Source organism: Trichoderma asperellum, chromosome 4, assembly GCF_020647865.1.
Source record: "Trichoderma asperellum chromosome 4, complete sequence".
Lineage (NCBI taxonomy): Eukaryota > Fungi > Ascomycota > Sordariomycetes > Hypocreales > Hypocreaceae > Trichoderma > Trichoderma asperellum.
In genome coordinates, this window is record NC_089418.1 from 745,997 (window position 1) to 766,069 (window position 20,073).

General features: G+C 47.3%; 8 protein-coding genes across 8 annotated transcripts; 6 read left to right on the forward strand and 2 right to left on the reverse strand.

The window, feature by feature from the left end:
• Positions 1 to 938: 938 nt before the first annotated feature.
• Positions 939 to 1,214, forward strand: TrAFT101_006624 (uncharacterized protein; the record flags this gene model as incomplete). The annotated part of the gene is made up of 1 exon (XM_066127828.1): positions 939 to 1,214. The coding sequence occupies one exon, from the start codon at positions 939 to 941 to the stop codon at positions 1,212 to 1,214; it is 276 nt and encodes a 91-aa protein (XP_065983941.1).
• A 634-nt stretch (positions 1,215 to 1,848) lies between these two features.
• On the forward strand, positions 1,849 to 3,561 carry TrAFT101_006625 (uncharacterized protein). Its single transcript, XM_024902010.2, has 4 exons — positions 1,849 to 2,387; positions 2,454 to 2,648; positions 2,706 to 3,444; positions 3,509 to 3,561. Exons 1-3 carry the CDS (start codon positions 1,899 to 1,901, stop codon positions 3,426 to 3,428), a joined length of 1,407 nt encoding a protein of 468 aa, XP_024758285.1. The 5' UTR covers positions 1,849 to 1,898; the 3' UTR covers positions 3,429 to 3,444; positions 3,509 to 3,561.
• A 459-nt stretch (positions 3,562 to 4,020) lies between these two features.
• TrAFT101_006626 (uncharacterized protein) lies at positions 4,021 to 5,944 on the reverse strand (the record flags this gene model as incomplete). Its single annotated transcript, XM_024900632.2, has 8 exons — positions 4,021 to 4,123; positions 4,179 to 4,232; positions 4,287 to 4,375; positions 4,437 to 4,566; positions 4,614 to 4,667; positions 4,714 to 4,805; positions 4,877 to 5,475; positions 5,530 to 5,944. The coding sequence occupies 8 exons, from the start codon at positions 5,942 to 5,944 to the stop codon at positions 4,021 to 4,023; spliced, it is 1,536 nt and encodes a 511-aa protein (XP_024758286.2).
• Positions 5,945 to 7,643: 1,699 nt separating this feature from the next.
• On the forward strand, positions 7,644 to 9,343 carry TrAFT101_006627 (uncharacterized protein). The gene has a single exon (XM_024908500.2). It carries the CDS (start codon positions 7,876 to 7,878, stop codon positions 9,127 to 9,129), a length of 1,254 nt encoding a protein of 417 aa, XP_024758287.1. The 5' UTR covers positions 7,644 to 7,875; the 3' UTR covers positions 9,130 to 9,343.
• TrAFT101_006628 (uncharacterized protein) lies at positions 8,011 to 11,588 on the reverse strand. Its single transcript, XM_024900696.2, has 4 exons — positions 11,516 to 11,588; positions 10,999 to 11,427; positions 9,744 to 10,930; positions 8,011 to 9,684 (listed from the first exon to the last, which is right to left on the reverse strand). The coding sequence occupies exons 2-4, from the start codon at positions 11,279 to 11,281 to the stop codon at positions 9,346 to 9,348; spliced, it is 1,809 nt and encodes a 602-aa protein (XP_024758288.2). The 5' UTR covers positions 11,282 to 11,427; positions 11,516 to 11,588; the 3' UTR covers positions 8,011 to 9,345.
• Positions 11,551 to 12,998, forward strand: TrAFT101_006629 (uncharacterized protein). Its single transcript, XM_024902663.2, has 2 exons — positions 11,551 to 12,238; positions 12,314 to 12,998. Exons 1-2 carry the CDS (start codon positions 11,869 to 11,871, stop codon positions 12,604 to 12,606), a joined length of 663 nt encoding a protein of 220 aa, XP_024758289.1. The 5' UTR covers positions 11,551 to 11,868; the 3' UTR covers positions 12,607 to 12,998.
• Positions 12,999 to 14,280: 1,282 nt separating this feature from the next.
• Positions 14,281 to 15,682, forward strand: TrAFT101_006630 (uncharacterized protein). Its single transcript, XM_024908501.2, has one exon. It carries the CDS (start codon positions 14,345 to 14,347, stop codon positions 15,602 to 15,604), a length of 1,260 nt encoding a protein of 419 aa, XP_024758290.2. The 5' UTR covers positions 14,281 to 14,344; the 3' UTR covers positions 15,605 to 15,682.
• A 1,484-nt stretch (positions 15,683 to 17,166) lies between these two features.
• On the forward strand, positions 17,167 to 19,011 carry TrAFT101_006631 (uncharacterized protein). The gene is made up of 2 exons (XM_066127829.1): positions 17,167 to 18,468; positions 18,529 to 19,011. The coding sequence occupies exons 1-2, from the start codon at positions 17,259 to 17,261 to the stop codon at positions 18,816 to 18,818; spliced, it is 1,500 nt and encodes a 499-aa protein (XP_065983942.1). The 5' UTR covers positions 17,167 to 17,258; the 3' UTR covers positions 18,819 to 19,011.
• The last annotated feature ends 1,062 nt before the right edge of the window (positions 19,012 to 20,073 follow it).

Below are 20,073 nucleotides of genomic sequence, written 5' to 3' on the forward strand. Positions count from 1 at the left end.
GGAACAACTATTTAAATCTATGAATCAGAAACAATATTGTAGTTGTTTAATTTCAGGTAAGCTTATGATTTGTGAGACCTGGTGAGATATTTTTTGAATTATGGGATAAAATCTATCATCTGTAAGGGTCAAATGAATAAAATATCGAGAAGCTGCTCTACTATAGTTAGATTTAAATTGCTGACGGAGATTATTGCGTTAGAGAAAAGTAATTTGTGGCGAAGCCAAGATCCAAACCAACATCTGTTGGTAGTTGCTAAATCGACCTTCCAGTTATAATCTACAAGTGACTTACTTACCTTGACGTACCCTACTCCGTGCCTAAAGTGTATTTAACTGCCCAACCCACGCTTTGAATTGAACCTAATTCAATTACTTCAAAGCATTCTCTCAGCCTTCATCATACCAACTTACAGTCACTAGCAATAACGGCAACACATCCTCTCCATAGCTTCCATTATGCAAGACGCTTCAAAGACCTCTGAAGATGCATTTGACGTGGAGAATATACTGCGCAGCGCCAGTGGCTTTCCGAAAGCGATCGGCAGTCGATAGAGGAGGCCATTCAAACAGGAGACTGGCCAGGGCTAGAGGGCTCGGCGTTCAGCAGAATAGCTGTAATTGATCATCATTCTTCTCGCGCCAGGAAGCCAGCTGAGGGGTCAAAGCTTGATTTGCAGGATCTTTGGTATCTCTATTACCAAGTTGGAAAAAATGTTCGCCACTCAAGCCCTGAGCAAGATAAATGGATCAGACACATTCTCCAGGTTCGCGGACATGGACCCTTAACACGGCAAGCACAGAGCAGCAATAGTGGCGGAGACAGTGATGAAAGCAGCAGCCTTGAGATTGCGACAACGTCAGGAGGCATTATTTGGGAAGACCTGCCCTTCTTCACTACGGATATGACAGACATCTGGGTAAAGGATTGTGCGACCATGAGTGCTACTCAGCGCATCAACTTTTCTCACTTTCTCGCCAAGCTCGCGTCCGTCGGAGTAGACGATAATCTTTGCACAATTGCACCGCTGGTTTTCCATGACGTCTTCGAAACCATTCGCCCTCTGGGCAGCTACAATGATGAGAATGACAAAGAAGATACGCTCAGAACGTTAGAAGACCTTACGACTGCCGCGCTACTTCCGGCCGCGCAAGCTTGGCTATTTAGCGCTGGTCAGGCTGTGGAACATTCCTGGCGCAATCAGACAAGGTGAAACTACTTTCACGAGATCGGAGCTGGGCCGGAAATCATCTGCGACCTTTAGTCCTTGGCGATGGATGTATTGGCTGAAAAGACTAGAGGAGATTAAAATAGAAGCAAGACAAGCTGGCGAAGAGTCTCTTGCTGCGAGCATCTTGCTTACCATGGAACAAATGCTAACTCTGGTCGAGCAGACAGACTCACGAGTTCAGAGTGAATTAGAAGCTACTGGTAATTTGATCAAGAATCAGCATCGCTTTCACATAAATAAACAGGGGGGAATTGGCGATGACGAAATTACATGGGAAGACGGTGTTGGTACTATGAGCTTGGAATAGGACTGTATAACTACGGAGGCTGCATGTACTTGGGAGTAGATATTTATAGATTATGGTATGCCAAAGGAGATAACCTATGTTTAAGACACTAATAATAATACTGAATATAGAGGTACAAGTAATGCGCCTATTGACGGGGCGTACTGTTTGGTGTTTATTTATGATGTTCCTATCGGTAGTGTTTGACCCCGTGCACCTTGCCTAATTCGATGACTGACATCAATATGTCAATCGTTATGTAATCCATGCTCCCCGTTCCGTTCCACCACCAAAAATCGATGCATCTAGACTTCCATAGTCGCTGCGAATTAGCGCATTCTTCCCCTGCCATTCCACTCACACTCGCTAATCTGACTCGCATGGAAGACTGGCTGAAAGAATCTGGGGCGGCAGGCCTGGATAGCCTGGAGCTTGTCGATTTCCCTGTCACCGGGCGCGGTGCTAGAGCGCTGCGGCGTTTCAAGCAAGGGGAAAGGGTCCTCACCATTCCAGGCGATAACCTCTGGACGGTCGAACATGCATACGCCGATTGCCTTCTTGGGCCGGTCCTTCGCTCTACACAGCCATCTTTATCAGTTGAAGACACCTTGGCCATCTATCTTCTCTTTGTGCGATCGCGCGAATCTGGGTACGATGGTCTGCGAAGCCATGTGGCGGCATTGCCCGCGAGGTACTCGTCAAGCATCTTCTTTGCGGAGGATGAGTTAGAAGTTTGCGCCGGAACCTCACTCTATACCATCACAAAGCAGCTGAAGCAAAGGATCGAGGATGATTACAGGGTATTAGTTATGCGAGTGCTTGCACTTCATCCAGATCTTTTCCCGCTTGACAAATTCACTATCGAAGACGTAGGTATTATATGAGTGCGGTTATTGCAGCGAATCAACAACTAAAGCGTCTTTTACTCTTCTTAGTACAAGTGGGCGCTCTGCACCGTCTGGAGTCGTGCGATGGATTTCGTACTGCCAACTGGGAAATCGCTTCGAGTATTGGCGCCCTTTGCTGATATGCTAAACCACTCGTCTGAGGTCAAGCAGTGTCATGCCTACGATCCCTTATCTGGGAGCGTCTCTGTCCTTGCGGCGAAGGATTACGAAGTCGGAGACCAGGTGTGTTCGCCTTGTTCTCTAGCATTAACTCATCCGCTTACATGGAGACTGTTCTAGATTTTTATATTCTACGGGTCTATTCCAAATAATCGCCTTTTACGTCTCTACGGCTTTGTCATACCCGATAACCCTGACGACTGTTACGATCTCGTTCTTTCGACGCACCCTCTGGCGCCTTTTTATGAAAAAAAGCAGAAGCTCTGGGAATCAGCCGGACTTGACTCAACCTCTACCATCTCCCTCACTCTCTCCGATCCCCTGCCAAAAATTGTCCTTCGATACCTCCGTATTCAGCGATTGGATGAATCAGATCTTGCTGCTATTGCGAATCAGAAACTTGATACAAATGAGATAATCAGCAATTCAAGGGAAGTGGAAGTCTTGCAGTTTTTAGTAGAATCCATCAACTGTCTTCTCGACAGCTTCGGGACTCAATTGGAAAAGCTGCAAGAGCAACTCGCGGATGGCGTTTATCCCCCAGGAGGGAACGCATGGGCGGCGGCGCAAGTTAGCATGGGTGAACAGCGAGTGTTGAGACTGGCGAGAAAGGCAGCCGAGGATTTGCTAGCGGCAGTGGAGAGCGGGAGTGGGGATGAGAGCAGTTTAGCATCGCCTCCTGCTAAATGCGCAAACTGCGGAAAGCATTCTGTGCCGTTGATGCTGTGCGGGAGGTGTAAAGGGGTTATGTATTGCGGGAGGGCGTGCCAAGTTGCTCATTTCAAAAAGCACAAGGCAGCATGTCGAGCTATAGCTGCCAAGAGTAGCTCGGAGATGAGATGAATAGAAGAGCTTGAAAGTGTGATGCTAACCCTATGTCTCTGAAATATGTTTGTAAATGCAACTGCTAATGAAATGTCAAGATGAATAGTAAACAATAACACTATGCTCTAACTATTCTCTAGAAGAAATTTACTGACGCTATTATTGTTGACCGTGCCAGATACTAACTCCCAGGATATTACTTTTCTATACTTCCATAAGCCAAAGCTGCTTGAATATGCAAATGACTTGTCGCTGTCAGCGGCCTTAATAAGCACCTTTTAACTTTCATAAGGAGCTTTAACGTGTGATTCAATAATATAATGGTTTATCACTTTATTATTTCGAGGAGATGATAATGGTAGCCCCGAAGCCACAAATGCCACCTTGAGGGACGAGACGACTAGGTTAAACTAATGCGATGCACGTGTGTGCTCTCGAGATTGACAGCACTTGGATTTTACTGCATAGATTTAATAGTAGAGAGATAAAGTGGACTTGGCACGGATGGTCGGTCAATGTTCCTGCAGAGGGCTGCATGAATTAGGGTCACTATTATACTCTAACTCTGCGCCGGTCTAGCTCTATGAACATGATGTGTCTAAAGCTGACTCTATATGCACATGAAGCTCCCCAATCTGTTGCCGTAGCTGAGAGTTCCGGTGCCGGGGTTTTTCAATGGTGTCGAAGAAGCAGGATAGCTGCAGTGCGCGTCGCTGGAAGAGTTAGGGCCTTGCTGATACGATACTGGGGGTATGAAGAACGACTTACACGTAGAACATGCAAGAGCCCACACTGGGGCCAGCAGATCCGACCGTCTTCATGCTAGAGTGCGTGTTGGAAACATAATCCGGCATTTTAAATTGGGGTTTGACTTACTGGGCCTCATCCAGGGTTTGGCAGCCGTAACTAGACCAGTTGTAGTTGTCGCAGGTTCCACCCCAGTTCTGAGCAGTGCATAGGTAGATCTACGAGCAGGTTAGACTGAGAAGAGGGCGTAATGTTTCGGTCAAAGCAAAGAGAACTCACCGTGCCGCTGCCAGAAGAACTTATAGCGGGATTCGTGCACACAAAGCTGCCAACGTTGCTGCTGATGCTGGAGCTGCCGGGGTTTGTGACGCCCTGTAAAGAGGAAATGGGGGTTTCGCAGATGGAATCGCTGGGTTTGTTTAGCAGCTGTATATATACAAGAGAGAAAAGACTCACGAGTAGAGAGTGCAAGATCCCTCGTCAGGACCAAATGCCCTGACATTATAGTTGCTATTCAATTAGCATTGATAGAAATATTTCTTTGATGTTGGCTTACACAGAGGTGCCAGCCAGGTTCTTGCAGGCAAAGTTTGGCCACGCGACGTTCTGGCAAGCTCCTTTGAATCCGGATCCTGAGCAAATGTACGACTAAACACAGGTCAGCATTGGTGAAGTTATAAAACAGGGTAAATATATCAGAAGACGGGGGATTGCCTTACTGAGCCAGCATTGGCAGGCGCTGAAGCCCCAGGGGTAATACCCGTGCCCGGCGAGGAGCCAGACTTTGGCTTTTGGCCAAAGCCAATTTGTGCATTGTCAAAGTCGAAGACAACGAAGAGTTCCTCCATGAGGTTCTGAGAGAAAAAGTAAGGGGCGCTGTTGCTGACGCCCAGCTTAGAGAGGCAGTTAGTGCCATCTAAGGGATACGCCGCCAGGCCGTTTCCCGGTAGGGTAAACTTGGTGATGGGCCCGATTCCAATCGTCAGGTCCGGCAGGCTCTCGGAGCATGGGTACTGGTATTGGTTCCAGGCGCTGTTCCACGTCGAGCCGGGGACCTGGGAGAAGTAGTAGTCGGCCAGGAGCCGGGGTACGCCGGATCCGCCGGTGCCCGTGTCGAGGATGACGGGCCAGCTGTAGATCAGGAAGGTGTTGTTGACGATGAAGCCCGAGAATTCGGTGATCCACTCGCCGCCGCTGGATGGCGAGACGTCGAGGGGCGCGTAGGCCAAGGCGCCTGTGAACTTGGACGGGTCGACGTATCCAAATTCGAACTCACCCGTGTTAGTCGAATCATCGAAAGCGACGGTGAAGACGCCGGCTGGTCAAAAAAGAATCAGCTAGTTTCCAACATTGGCATATTCAGGCATCTCACAGTCAAGAGCTGATCGGATGGACCAGAGAAAGCCCGAAGGCCCCCTTGGGTTCGCAGCCTGTGGCGTTCCAAAGCTCAGGCCCACGTTGCCCGTTTGGTCTCCCCCTTTTGCCGATGCGTTATTGACGACTTGGATGGGCACTCCCGATACTAAGAGGCCACCTAGGGTGACGACATCAGTGTAGACGATGCCGGTGTCGCAGTATCCGCTGCCGTAGCACTCCGAGTATGTGTATCCTGGGAGCTGACGCGATGTAGACGAGGATCCGGGGCTATAGATGGGGCCGGTACCGCGCAGTGCAGCTGCCAAGAGGTCTGACTCGATGGTGAAGTCGCCGGAGCCTGTATCAGGGAGGATCTCGAGGTTCTGGGGGGGCGTGCCAACCTGCATTGGCATGGACCAGCTGTTGAACATTGTTACTATCACGTCCCTCCCTCGTCGATGCATTCATATATACAGAGAGTTGAATGGCACGTCACCAGTATTGGCTCGGCTGGCTACCTTGCTCTTCGCTGTGGTAGTTGCACGCTTGATAAAGGGAAGCTTGAATCTTCCCTCACTCCTGGGGGCAGTAGCACCATCCTGACCTGGCCGAGCAGAGGCCATTGCCACAAGGCCGGCGAGACATACAAGACTCGAGTAGAGCATCGTCAAGACTTCTTCTGTTAGTTAACCTAAGATGAATGACCTATGAGTAAGGCTGGATGCCTTTGGTAAATGATCGTTGGGGCGCGATGCACATATAGGAGACGATACTCCTTCCTGTCTTTACTACAGCACAATCATTGTACTATCTTTTAGGCAGGGATCCTTCGTTGGTTCCTCACGACACTATCCCGATTTTTACACTAGCTGCCCAGCTGTCACGGCCAATGGTTGGTGGAAAGTGAGATTATGCAGGGTATGATGGTTTGATGGTTTGGGATAGGCTTATGGTTTTTTAGACGGCGAGTTACACGAGATTCGCGGCATTCGACCTTGGCTGACTGCTGAACAATAGATGACGGTTTCCGCGAGTCTACTAGTGAAGGTTTAGTGTAAAATCCGTCAAATCAAATCCCTGCGTATGCTTTATAAACCTTTATAAAGATGGGGCATGTGCAGGGATGTAGCTGATAAAGCCCTTAGTACTTATACGACATTTTGTTGACACGCCAGGACCTCTGAACCGACTTAGACGCTTACAAGTATAAACACATGGGCGGAAACCTAACTTTCTAGACTGCTATCAAGCCTATGGAGCGAGAACAAGTTATGGAATGCACGGCCCTATTCTCTCAAAGAACAGAGCCGCCGATGCAGCAAAAGGTCATTTTGCGTTGTAAACTTGTGTTATTTTCATGTCTAGTAAAGAGAAACTCATTGTGTTTATATCTCAAAGCACTAGGCTAGGCCTAGCTTAACAGTCAATTCTAGCTTCCTCCCTCTAATAAAATGTGCGGCTTACATGAAACTTTCCTCATGATAGGGCTTTTGGGGCATGGTCAGAAGGGCAATGTAAAGGGAACTTTGCGGGGCTAGGAAGTCAAGGCGCCCGTCAAAGAAATCATTCAAGAAGCAAGAAGCTAGGTGGGTGGTCAATATAATGATAACTATTCAGACTAAAGCTTAGAGAAGAAGAAATAGGTCCACTTAGAAAGCCCCGAGAAGTGCCGAGCCACTACGCCAAGTCTATCCTCAAACAGGCCCTGGAATATGCGATGGTTTTGCTTCAATGAAGCTAGCTTCTATGGAAGCCTTTATGCTTACGGTCTAAATATGGACATCTTACAGATTCAAGTTGGTTTCTTGCTATCCGAATTTGCATAATAGAGTATCATGCCATAACTGTGAGGGATGGCCTAGATTTATATACTCTTTGACAGAGGTAGGATACTCATCCTTTTTGAATAAATCAGGCGTCCCAAGGCACTAAATACATACATGTGCTGTACTTACAAGCGGGGATTGCCAAATAGGTTCTCAAGCCGCCTTGCGAGCTTATTGGATCTCCTTAGAGCGCAAGGCTGAATTAACAGAGCTAAAATGGCCAAATGGCCACCAAGATCTCTCCAAGCCAATACCAAATGCCGTAAATCAGGCGACTTTGCCCATATTTAGGCAACAGGCTCGTCCCGCCCTCCCGCTCCTTCGAGGCTTCCACGCGATCGCCAAGCCACGCCGCTTCTCTTGGGAGCGAATATTCAAATTGGGCCAATATATATAGCCTTGCGCCTTGATCTCTACTACTGCTATTTGCAACAAGTCTTTCACTGGCAAAAGAAAATCCAGCAGTCTCAAACTGCATTTAACTTCGTTTGCCCAATCTTTGAGCCTTATACTGAGATCCAGAGTCGCGGCATAAAATGGATGCTGCCAAGACCCCGCACTCCGCCAATCCATGGACGGCTGATATTTCTGACGAGAATACAAAGATTACAACATCATCGCTATTGCTTGTACTTGAGGGCGTTGCAGTGGCCACCAAGGCGCCTGGTAAATATGTTGAGCCACTGGTTGAATGGCTGCAGCAGCGTCAACATACATCCGATGCAGCCAACAATCCTGATGCAGCTCTTCCCTTTCGCGAGTGGCTTGCAGCAATAATCTCTAACCCCCGAAACTGCAATGATGGAACCAGGCAGCTTGTCCAAGTTACTCTAGCCGTTGCACTACTGCGAGAGAAGGCTCGGGGCGGTCAAAATTTGGACGGGGCGAGTATCGATTCGATATGGAGCCCAATCTACGAAGCTATCATCAGTGCACGAGACACAGAGCTTCAGTTCACTGTTTCTCGCAGCGCGCAGGGATTCTTGGCTGTACCGCTGTGCAGCCTCGTCAAAGACGGACGCATTCAGGAGCTGTGGCGGCTACACACTTGGCTCCCTGACGGGCAACGGGGTGTCTCTGAGGAGGTGTGTATTCATGCTCACCAGCCATACGGACAGAGCTGGATATTGCTGGGCTCTGGCACAGACTGTACCTTCGAAGTTGACACCCCTGCCGATTCCTCATTGACTACTCATGCGGTTTATGAGTGTTGTTACTGCGCGGCAGACGGCAAACAGAACGGCACGGGATATCAGACCCACCAGATGAGTTCGACAATTAGGAGCACAGGAAGGCTCGTGAGAGTGACACCGGCGAGTCGTATATCGCACTCGCGCGACATGACTTACAGTGTACCCGGTGGCGCCTACCATCGCTCCATCGTACCGGGCGGCAGGCTTCACGCTACGCTTTTTGTCTTTGATGCACATCGGGGATATGACGATGCAGCCGCCGTGCTTGGTCCGAAGGATGGCGGCGAGTGGGTTCAGCCCCGTGATCCGGATGGTATCACGGCCGAAGTCCTCGCTCAGATTGTGGACGCAACCCGAAAGTGGGAGCAAGCACATGGAGCCGCTTCTGAAGGAGATGATGAACACGACACTGTGATGGGATATTATAGATATTTTCGGGGCATGGCACTCCTCAAAGATGAAGGTCAAGAAAGTGCTTTGCAGTATTTAAATCCCCCAGAGAGTTGTACACCAGCCCAAGCATTTACTCATGAACCCTCTATGCAACATCAAACATACATCACGGAGCTTATGAAAGCAGGGGTAGTTAGTTCATGATATATCAGCTCAATATAACAAACCGTATTCTTGTGCTTATATCCATCCGTCGGATAATAAAGATTCTATCTATGGGGACGGTTAGTGACGGGGTTAATGGATAAGTTAGGGTCAACGGTTAGCATTAGTTATACTATTGTTTAAGTAAGTTAGAGCAGACAGCGAAGACGGTAGGCTATTATAACGGCAAATAGATATTGAAAGGAGTCTGCCGGTTCATACAATGTCTCTCCCAAGCAATTTGCTCTGCCTCACCAAAAAATCGATTTTCGGTCTGTCCAGCTTCTCCTCTGTGAGTTTCAAATTGCCTACGTCCAGGACGTGACTCGTATCGCCTGCCTTGAAAGAACCATCACAGTCCTCCCACCATTGGTGTAGTCCGTATGATTCCACAATTGCACGCATTAGCATAACCTCGACTGCACACCATGCTCGCTCATAATAAGTCTCATCAACAAGACTAATCATGGCATTACACTGCATGACGGCAAGCGGTAATGCGTCAACACCGCGCTCTTTCTCCTGTCCATCTACTTGATCAACACAAAAGTAGTCCTAATCAATCAATCAACAGGTCAGCTTCGACATCATTCCAAATCCGGGAGGTGACTCACCAGCCATAAACCCAAACAACCTGGGTCAAGATGAGGATTAACCTTCTTGAATTTCTCAACCGCATTTATAATACGGCGCCATTGGGTTCCCGAATCATCGTCTGGTCCATTCCCCCCGCCAATCCAGCGGTACGAAATAAAAATAACAAAATTATCCTCTTTCGGCTCTAGTGTTTCTCCCATTCCGTCGGAGAACTGTTTTGCCAGCCCAGAGGTAGAAATAGGAAGTTTTCCGTAATTCACGAAATCAGTGTACCTCATGTAGTGAAATCGACTAAACATGCGCCTTTCCTTGGTATCTTGCGAGATAAATCTCGCGTAGATCTTCCTTAACTCACTAAATGCCCCGCTAGGCTTCTTTCTCAGCACAGGTCTCATATGCTCCTGAAAGATGGTCCGGTATTGTCGGCGTAATTCTGCTTGCCTTTTACGAATCAAAATCTCCTCATCGACATCTTCACTGGTCAACTGCAGAGCACTACGCAGCGCTTTCTCAACAATTGGTATTGCTTCTCTTGCATGAGGACTGTCACTGAGTACGGCATGGTCCAGGGCACTGAAACCTTGCTCATCATATGTATCAAAGTTTACACCAGCGTCAGCCATGAGTTGGAGATGCTCGTTATGCTCTTTGCTGGGTTCCTTGCAGAGGGCCATTGCAGCGCTGCACGTTCCAGACGGGGCATTCCATTGTTCGAGTGCTTTGTCGACTTGACCATTATGCCACAGGGCATTGCCGTAGTAGAACTTCGAAAAGGCCGTTACTGTTGGGTCCTGGCGGGATTGCTTTCGTTGAGACTCCTCGGCAACATGTACGGCAGCTTCTGTCTTGCCAGACGCAATGTAGCAAAGGGTCAGGCGGTCCATGGCTATAATTTCCCAGGTTTGAGCCATGGCAAGATACTTAGACCGGGGATCTTCGTTGAGTATGCGTCGTTGAAGATCTTGGGCTCGCGTGATGCGTTCTTGTAGCTGACTAAATGCCGCATCGAGCAAGGAAGAATCAGGTGGGCTAGCAAGCTGCCACAAATTATATGTCGACATTCCTTCATTACCAATCGCGCGGCAAATCTCAGCCTCTGATTCAATGCTGGGGGGTTCCTCGCGAGCTAGGCGACCTTGTTCCCGAAATAGGTCTCGGGCTTCGTGATATCGGTTGTCGTGCCTTGCCATCAGACCAAGTTCGCCTGTGATCAGGTTTAGTCGAATTCCTCGAATCTGTCGTACATTTCCACGAGATTAATTAGTTTCTTACCTAGGACAGAAGCCCTGAAAGATGAAGTTGGATTTTTGTATGCCCCAAGGGACTGTTGAAGCATCTTCTCAGCACGGTCATATTGTCCTAATCGTCGCCAAATACCCGCTACATCGAAAAATAGCTCTTGCTTTCGTCGCTCAGCTTCTGGGAACGCGGGGTCTTCACAAATGAACAAGGCCTCCTGCAGCAATCGAAGTTTCTCCTGCCACAACGCTTGTTTATGGTATTCGTTGGCTCGATTTATTAGTCTTTGGTATTCTTCCACGGAGCTGCGCGCCATAACAAAAACGTTATAGAGTTAATGCAACAGCAAGATATTGATGAGCACCGAAGGCAGAAGTTCAAGATTATGTCTATATCGGTGTACACACGGGCTTGATACAGACCAGAGTTTTGACACTGTCTTGGTACAGTACATGGATGTGACTGCTCGAGATTAGATTGTGGCTCAGCTTGATACAGCCAGCCTTTAGTTCTGTCGCAGGAAATCGCCTAGTGAGCAAGTTAGGCTTACAAAATGCGGGGTTACAACTCTAGCGAGATGCAATTGGTCTCCAACCCTTGGTACATCTAGGTGTCAATTGAAGATTAAAGTTAACGCGCATATATGGCCTGTTGGATGTTTTCCTATCATCTTCTCGCACTCCTCAAAGTACTGTTAAGACGTTCTGGATCCATAAGGTAACCTTGTCGCTGAGTGTGTGTGGAGACGCGTCAGAATCACAGGATTCTGCTTTAGAAATCTAACCATAAATTCTAAGTTCTGCGCGATTTGTGCGTGGTCATCATTAAGGATGGCCGGGGCTTAAAAGGGTTGGATGTTCCTCGTCTTGCGATATCTGCACTTCAATCACACATATCTGCAATATGAACGCGACAATTCCCATAATCCGCTGCTGGCGATCAAGCCCTACTCTCTTTCCAGCCACTCTGCAACCCCGATTCTTGAGCTCTTCACTTGTAGGGCGAGCCTGTTACTTGGATCGAATCAAGGTGTTTCCACCACGTCAGAAGACCAATTACTATTCCACCAAAGCAGGAAATGCGACTCCTGTGACATCTCCATCACGGTCGGTGTGGCGCCTCCCCTTCTGGAAGTGCCGGCACACCTGGAAGCGAGCGGGAGTCAACACGCTGCGTTGTCTGGCGGGCTGTACGCTTGGTGACTTTTCTGCACTATGGATGCTACAAACTTACTACCCAGACCTCGGGATGACCACAATCATGGGTGCCTCCAGTAAGTTCCTACCCGAGACCCCTCTCTAGGGAAAGCTCCACGGGAGGATAGGTAAAGACTGAAACATACATACAGTGGTGTCTGGCATCACGACTTCAATCATTCTTGAGACTATTCTACTCCGGCGCGGAGTCGACCAACTCTCCTGGCCTATGGCGGTCCGCACTGCAATGGGCATGAGTATGATATCAATGGTGGCGATGGAGGCGGCAGAGAATATTGTCGACTACCATCTTACAGGCGGTGTAGTGGCCTTGGGGGATCCAAACTTCTGGATGGCAGCAGCCTTGTCCATTGCTGCTGGATATCTCGTCCCATTGCCATATAACTACTTGCGTTTGAAAAAGTATGGGAAAGCCTGTCACTGAATCCGGTATTTGTATGCGTGGCTGCCAGGCCATGAATGGTAGGAATTGATTACCGTAATAAGACCTGCAGTATTTACAATGCGAAATGCTACAAATGCCAACGTGAACTAAATTAAGTCCACGTGTCTGGAATCAGGCTATATTGCCCCTATCTGGTTTCCATTTCTTGTGTTTCGGGGTTTCTGCGACTAAAGGCATCATGTACTTTAAATTGGCGGCTGTAAGCCCAGTCGAAGGTTAAACCAACCGCCAGTTGACAACCGAGGTACAGCCAGCCTTAGTTCCTTTCTCGAAGTTTCAGCGTGCTGCCTTAAACGGCAAATTAAATAGAGGTCAAGACATTTCGGAAATTTGGCTCTAGTAACCATGTTTACTACCTACCGCTTATCCACAGCAATGTTATCAGGTACTTATTTACTGAGGGCCTGATCGACAGCTCCGACAGCTGCCTGGTGCAGGTGGACTGTGAGACATATGAGTCGAGTTTGAGCCAACGCTTTGCAGGATTTTAAGATAACGCTGGGCCGTTGCGAGGATGGTAGGCGGCTCCCAAAGCTCGAAGTCCGTTCATGATGCTGACTTGTGCATGCACAGGCACAAGCTATCCATTGACCAAAGTCCCTTGTCGCCAGTGTACTTCAATATCCGGATGCCAAAAGGAGTCTCATATGCGTTGACAATCTACTCGTCAATGACGAGTCGTGTGATAGTAGTGTATAAGTTAGGCGTCTGCGTGGGAGGCGTTGCCCAAAGCTGCGGCCGACTGATAGAAGTAGTTCCATTGACTGACTCTCTTTCACCAGAATTAACTTTCTTGTTTGACGTAGGAGAATTGGCAACCTTTGCTCCAAAGTCACCGATTTTTGGGTTGATTTGGAAAATTTCAGTTATAACTTCTACATCTCTATTTGTCTTGCCCTTATTCGGTAGCTCAGGCTGCTACCAGCAGCTCCCGTCAAAGCTCTCACGTTAAACAGTATTAAATGTATTATTAGGCCAGTCCAACAGCTTCTTTAAAGTCTAATATAAATTTTACTTTCCATGCCAGGGTTACATAATAAACTCTACTACTAACAGCAACCCTACAGCACAGAAATTAGTATATTAATGAAACCAAGTAGTGATAGCAGTAACCAGGGCTATGGAAAATATAGGCCAAGCAAATATAAGATTTACTATAATTACTTTCCCTTCCAACTGCTTAATATAAGCAATAGGCAGTAGCCTTTCCACAGCTTAAAATGGAAAGTTCAACAATTGATTCCATTATATAAAGATAAGCTTCTTATAGCTTCAAAGCCAGTTAAAGCATAAGTGTTTATTTTGGACGTGTGTGGCCGGCAGTCCTGGGCGCTGTTGTATACTAACGCCTTAATTTACTAGGAAATAACTACTTAGGCAGGACCGACATTGGCGTCGTAAGCCTCGCAGCCACAGTTGGGGTGCTGTCTAATCAAAATGGGGGTGCCGTGTAATAATCAATCTCTATTTTTATGGTGGAGCTGGAACTTGCAGCCACCTCTGACTGGAACTAGCCCCAGAAGGGGGCTTCTAACTATGCAGCCTGTAATACCTAGAAGAGGGCAAGCGAATTTTGCTGCCTAACTGGCTGCTATAAGACGAACCAAATTGAAGAATTTCTTATTCAAAGAATGCTTCAATTCTGACAAGCGGTTTCGCCACTGCACGGCACAGCAAAACATTCTCAATTCTGTTGAATAATTCACAATATCCGAACATGCCAGAAATAGAAAATGCCACCGATCAGTTGTCTGACTTACTCGACCGCCACTATAGTGAAATCGTCGAAGCTTCTGCTCAAATTAGTGAGGGAACGCCCAGCAGAGACATCTTGTCGCGTCTTCTTCAACCGAAATCGACCATCAGCGTCACTCCTACGCCAATTTGGATAAATCATGGTGTCTTAAATCGTGGCATCGGCTACCGAAAAATTGGCTTTGGTCAATGCGGCCTTATTTTCACTATACCTGGCTCCTCAACTGTGCTTAAAGTTTCTCGTCCATATTTCCACGAGGGCCTTTGGAACGACTTTCTGTGTCATCTACGCATTTACGCTGCATTCGCTAAGCAAACAATCCGACCATCATGCCGTTTGCCACTCGTATACTCTTTTATTCCCAAAACGGATGTTACCTGGTGGGACGCTCAAAAGTCCTTATTCACCGAGAATAGCAGCACATTCCCACTTCCATCCATGGGTCTCGTCTCGCAGCGTATTCCCCAGCTGCTACGGACGCTTCGCCATGCTCTCATCGATCTTTACTGTCCGAAGAATCTAAGAGAAGACGTCCGTTCAAATACTATTAACAGAGATTGTCTTGTACGAATATACTTGGGTCGACGTCGTAACTACAATACGCCGCTACCCCCAAACTTCTCTCTCCGCAACTACAATCTTTGCCTTGATCAAATGCTCGACTTGGATCTTCCTGTGAACGAGTACGCTGCGAGTATCGCTGAGACTCTCGCTATAATTCATTGGGCTGCCCACGTAGACGCCTACGATATCGAATTTGTTCTTGGAGGGGAGATTGGCTCTGCAAATACACAACAAGCTACCGATTTCTTTTCACAGCAACTCCATGTGCTAGAACAGGTTGAACCCGGATCTGCCTATGATCTCTCATTACGACAGCGAACAACTCGAATTTGGGTCCTTGATTTTAACCTCTGTAGCCGTTGGTCGCTAGAAACACTCTTGAAACGTCCAGAAGAGGTAGTCAACCAGCTGGTTCTTGCATTCTTCGAGAATGATCCCTATTATCCTCTTCCAGAGATGGAATCTGAAGTTGATCGAGAGATTTGGTCTACGTTTAGTCGAGAATATCTGCATAAAGCAAATGAAATTCTCATACAGGATAGCCACTACGAGGAGACTCAGCATCTACCAAGATACTTCATCGAGCAATGTGTAGCAAGAGAGCGAAAGAATCTAGCGCTTGGCTTGGGCCATGGACATCGAGATTTTAAGGGTTAGATTGCGCTCTTAAATATTTTCTTAAATGGTAGAGCTGGAAGTAGAAATCTTATGGTTATGTTATAATTGAAGTTTCCGATTAATGAATGTTGCACTCGAAAGTTTTGTTGCTGACTGAGCCACCCCAAAGAATACGCTCTAGGATGTTGTTGTTGGGTAGGACTCCAGAGTCAGATTGTACATGTAGGCGGTAATGAAGACGTAACAGAGCAAGAAGGGCTTTCAGCAGCTTCACAAGGCGGCTATTTTAATTAACTCGTAATAATAGACACATACAAACTTGGCCATGCGCTTTAAAATGTTCTTTTAAAACTGTGAATGCCTAATAGCCCAAAAGCCTTGCGGGATTGAGTTCTTTAACATTCGTCCTCGTTTAATAAGCAATTTGTCAACTGAGTAAAATGGGTCATCTTCACCCGGGATTGTTGTCAATGGCCTCGTATTCACAAATTAGTGGCTCCCCAAATCCCATCGCATAGTATAAAGTCGGTCTTTAACTACTATCTCTTAGGTAGTAGCCTAGTATATGCTGTATTACGCACATATCGGAAGTTGGCCTTGTTGGATGTAGGACGCTCCAGTCATAGTGAGCGAAAGAGCAGGTAAATGATAGCAATTTTGCAGTGACTCATAAAATGTACTATTTCAAGATACTCACAGATGCTCAAGAATCCATTAGTCCAATAGCGCAGCGAGTAGAAGCTCTTTGGAATAAACTGCCCAAATATGAGCCCAAATATGATAAGCGTAATGGACGCCTATTTGGGGTTGCGGGGTCCCCGCGATTTGGTGTAATTACATGTGCCTGGTGCAATGGGGAGGGTCCGCATATTGGTTCATATACTATAACTAACGGCATGCAACTGACACCGAGTGCTAATTATTGCTTTCAAATGTAACCATGATTCTAGCTTTCAGGTGCCGATTGAAACTGCCGTGTCTACAGCTATTTTAGGCTAATACTATTAAAACTCCTAGAATAGTATGTTTGTACTTGAGTATTCCTTTTACGGAACTGGCATTGAGTGCTCTAAACCCCTTAATTCCTCCCCATTCAATTTTGTAAACATACCAACAGCAGTAGCTTCTAGTGTTAGTCAAGTGATCAACTCTTAACTATTGCCGAAATATGTGCCGATAGTATTGCAGATTATCTAGGTGATCCACGGTTGCATCTCTGGCTAAACATTATTCCTCGACAAATGGACAGTAATACCACGCCTAAGCGGACGACTAAGTAAAGCGAAAAGCTTTAGAAAATAGCCCTTCAAAGTTAAACAAATATACATGTTAGCTCCGTTAGAAACGAATCCGACCCTCCCAGGTATTGAAATATTGTTAGTATTAATAATTCCAATTTCAAGTCTGTCCATGTCAATGCCGCTTTTTGGCACCCCGCAACAGCACGAGGCCGGAGCGGGACCAAGGTTGCAATGCATAGAACCCCCGGATCCCCTCAACTAACTTCTATAATCAATCAATGGTGAATTTTGCCCCTCACAGGACAAGTTGCCGTAACTATCTGCCGTGTGGAGATATTGGCTGTCGAGGGAAATGGAAATAGCATTGATATAACTGGTACACCTTTCTCGTGGTGATTATGCTGATGCTGCTAGACCTTCGGTGCAAAGATAAATACTAGTTTTAGGGGGCAATGGCGACTCTATCAAAATTCCTGTTTCGCTCGTTGTTGGCTTCTGTCACAGCGCAGGATTACAGGCCTCTTACCGACCCTTGCAGTTCTGAATACCTCAACTATGACCTGAGCATAAAGGATGGAAAAGTCCTGCAGATCAACGCCACATGGGTTACGGAAGCTGTCGTGCCTGGCGTTACGGGCTCTATTGACTACTGTAATGTCATCGTCACCTACACGCACCCCAAATACAATGACACGATTCACACTCAAGTGTTGCTGCCCTCCGCGAGCCACTGGAATGGTAGATTCCAGGGAGTTGGTGGCGGTGGATGGGCGGCGAATAGCGGTGTTGGCTCGCTCATGACGCCGCTGGGCCAAAACTACTCTGCTGGGATGACAGATGCAGGCCACAACCCCAAACTTCCCGACTCCAGCTCCTGGTGGCTGGATTCTAATGGTCGAATCAACATTGGCCTTTTTACCGACTTCGCCTCCGTTGCGTTAGGCGACCTCGCCGACATTGGCAAACAGCTCTCCAGTAGATATTACGGCTATGGACCTTTCTACTCCTACTGGAGTGGCTGTTCTACTGGCGGCCGTCAGGGCTGGATGATGGCCCAGCGGTATCCGGAAGCTTACGATGGCATATATGCTGGGGCGCCCGCAGCACAATGGGACCGGTTTGTAGTTGCCGGATACTGGGGTGTTCTCCAGATGAATATTCGCCAGCATTACCCAAATCAGTGCATATTTAACGCCTTCACCGCCGCTGTGGTAGAAGCCTGTGACGGTCTTGATGGTGTTACCGACGGTGTCATCAGCAACTTTGCTGCGTGCAAGTTCGACCCCAAGACCATGGTCGGCACTCGGGTGAACTGTAGCGGCACAGAGCTGACAATAATCGAGGCAGACGCTGAGATAGTTGCGGCGACATGGCAAGGGCCTCGAACACAGAATGGAGACTTCGTCTGGTGGGGTATCCAGCCAGGGACGCCTTTCTCAGGCTTAAGCAACACCGTTTGCACAAACGTTACAGACTGCAAACCTGTTCCATTCTCTATCCCGCCGGATTGGATCAGCCGGTGGTGTATCGGTGACGCGAGCGCCAATCTGACCGCACTCACTGTAGACGAGTTCGTTCACGTCTTTGACGAGTGCAAGGCGAAGTATGAGCAGATCATAGGCACCAATGATATCGATCTGACGCCTTTTGCTCGTGCAGGCGGTAAGATGATCTCGTGGCATGGTATGGCCGACGAGCTGATATTCCCTCTTGGCAATGGAGACTATTACCAGCGCGTCCTCGACCGCGACCCCAATGCAAAGGATTACTTTCGATTCTTCTACGCCCCGGGTGTCGAACATTGTGGCGGTGGCGCCGGCTACGCTCCGTCGAGTCCCTTCCAGGCGGTTGTCGACTGGACCGAAAAAGGTATTATTCCAGAGACTCTTGCAGCCTCTGGTCCTTCGGGGAATCGAGATTTATGCCTGTATCCCCTTGTCGCTGTCTATAAGGGTGGAGATACAAGAGACGCGAGTTCATATGAATGCCAGAAAGATTTCAATGTCAAATAAATAATAATAATGATTAGGTATTGCATTTACTATAAATATCTGACTCTTTCGTTCTTTAGAGACCTCATACGAAATTAATTGAGCCTTCATCACTACCAGCGAGTTATTTCTTTCACGGCTTCTGTGGATTGACAAGAATATATCCCTGGGCTGATCGAAAGGCAACATCCTCGTCTTTTGGCATAAGATAAACAATGTAGTGAGACAGCATATCGGTCAATCACTCGACTTCCAGATCTAAGAATGGACTGGGACTAATAGATGTAGTGATCAGTCTTATACTGCCGTAATTTCGGGAGATCCACGTTATGCTAGTAACAAGCTGAAACTCTTGCTATTGTGAAGATATGGATGGCTTTATGTCAATTTTATAATGCTTTCCACATTTTCTTTAATATACTCTTCCAGTAACCTCCACCTCATCCTTACGGCGCTGACTGGCCTGGCTCAACTACCTATTTTGTTTTTTTAAACCTCTGCCACACTTTTAGGCAAAGCAGCCAACCAACTCCCGCTATGTGGCTATCGGCATACAATGTTCGTAGCGCATTGCCTCTGTTGATTCTGCCACGGGATGGACTTCTATTTAGACTCTATAATAGACTAAGAAACTCTTCCGCGATGTCAAAATCGTCAAAGATTTCTGAACCGAGAGATTGGGAATATTCGAATCACCTTTGAAGACCCGGCGAAGGCTCCACATCGTATCTGCGGCGGTATTCTTTGCAGGCATCTGTGTAAAATCTCGGTGGTCGTAGAAGTAAATTGTGAAATCCAGCATTTGCTCGCCGAATGATGGTTCCAATGAGCGTTCTGGAATTGTGGCTAGGCTATCTTACATTCCGAATCAACAATAAGACAGAGGGCTTCTCCTAAAAGTGCTGTATGAATTGGCTGCGAGTAGCGAAGATAGAAAATATCTTGATGATCACTGCTGCTACCCCGCAGGTTTGCCCAGCCTGAGTATATTAGCATGTTTGTAAAAGTATTTAAATACAAAGAAGGGTAAACGATCCAATGTCGTGATAAAACTCCAGGCCAAAGCTCTGGCTGCACTGGCTAGCGACATTGTGTTCAGATTGAATGGCACAAAACCGACCAGCAATACTTATAGTACAAGTAGCAGTAGTAATAAAGCGTAATAACTTGCAGGGTTTGAGATGCAATATCAATCGTCATATCAATAAATAACTTGGCCCAAGACGTCTTCTAGTAGAGGCTTTGGACACAGCATTCCGTAAGCAATAAGCCAAGC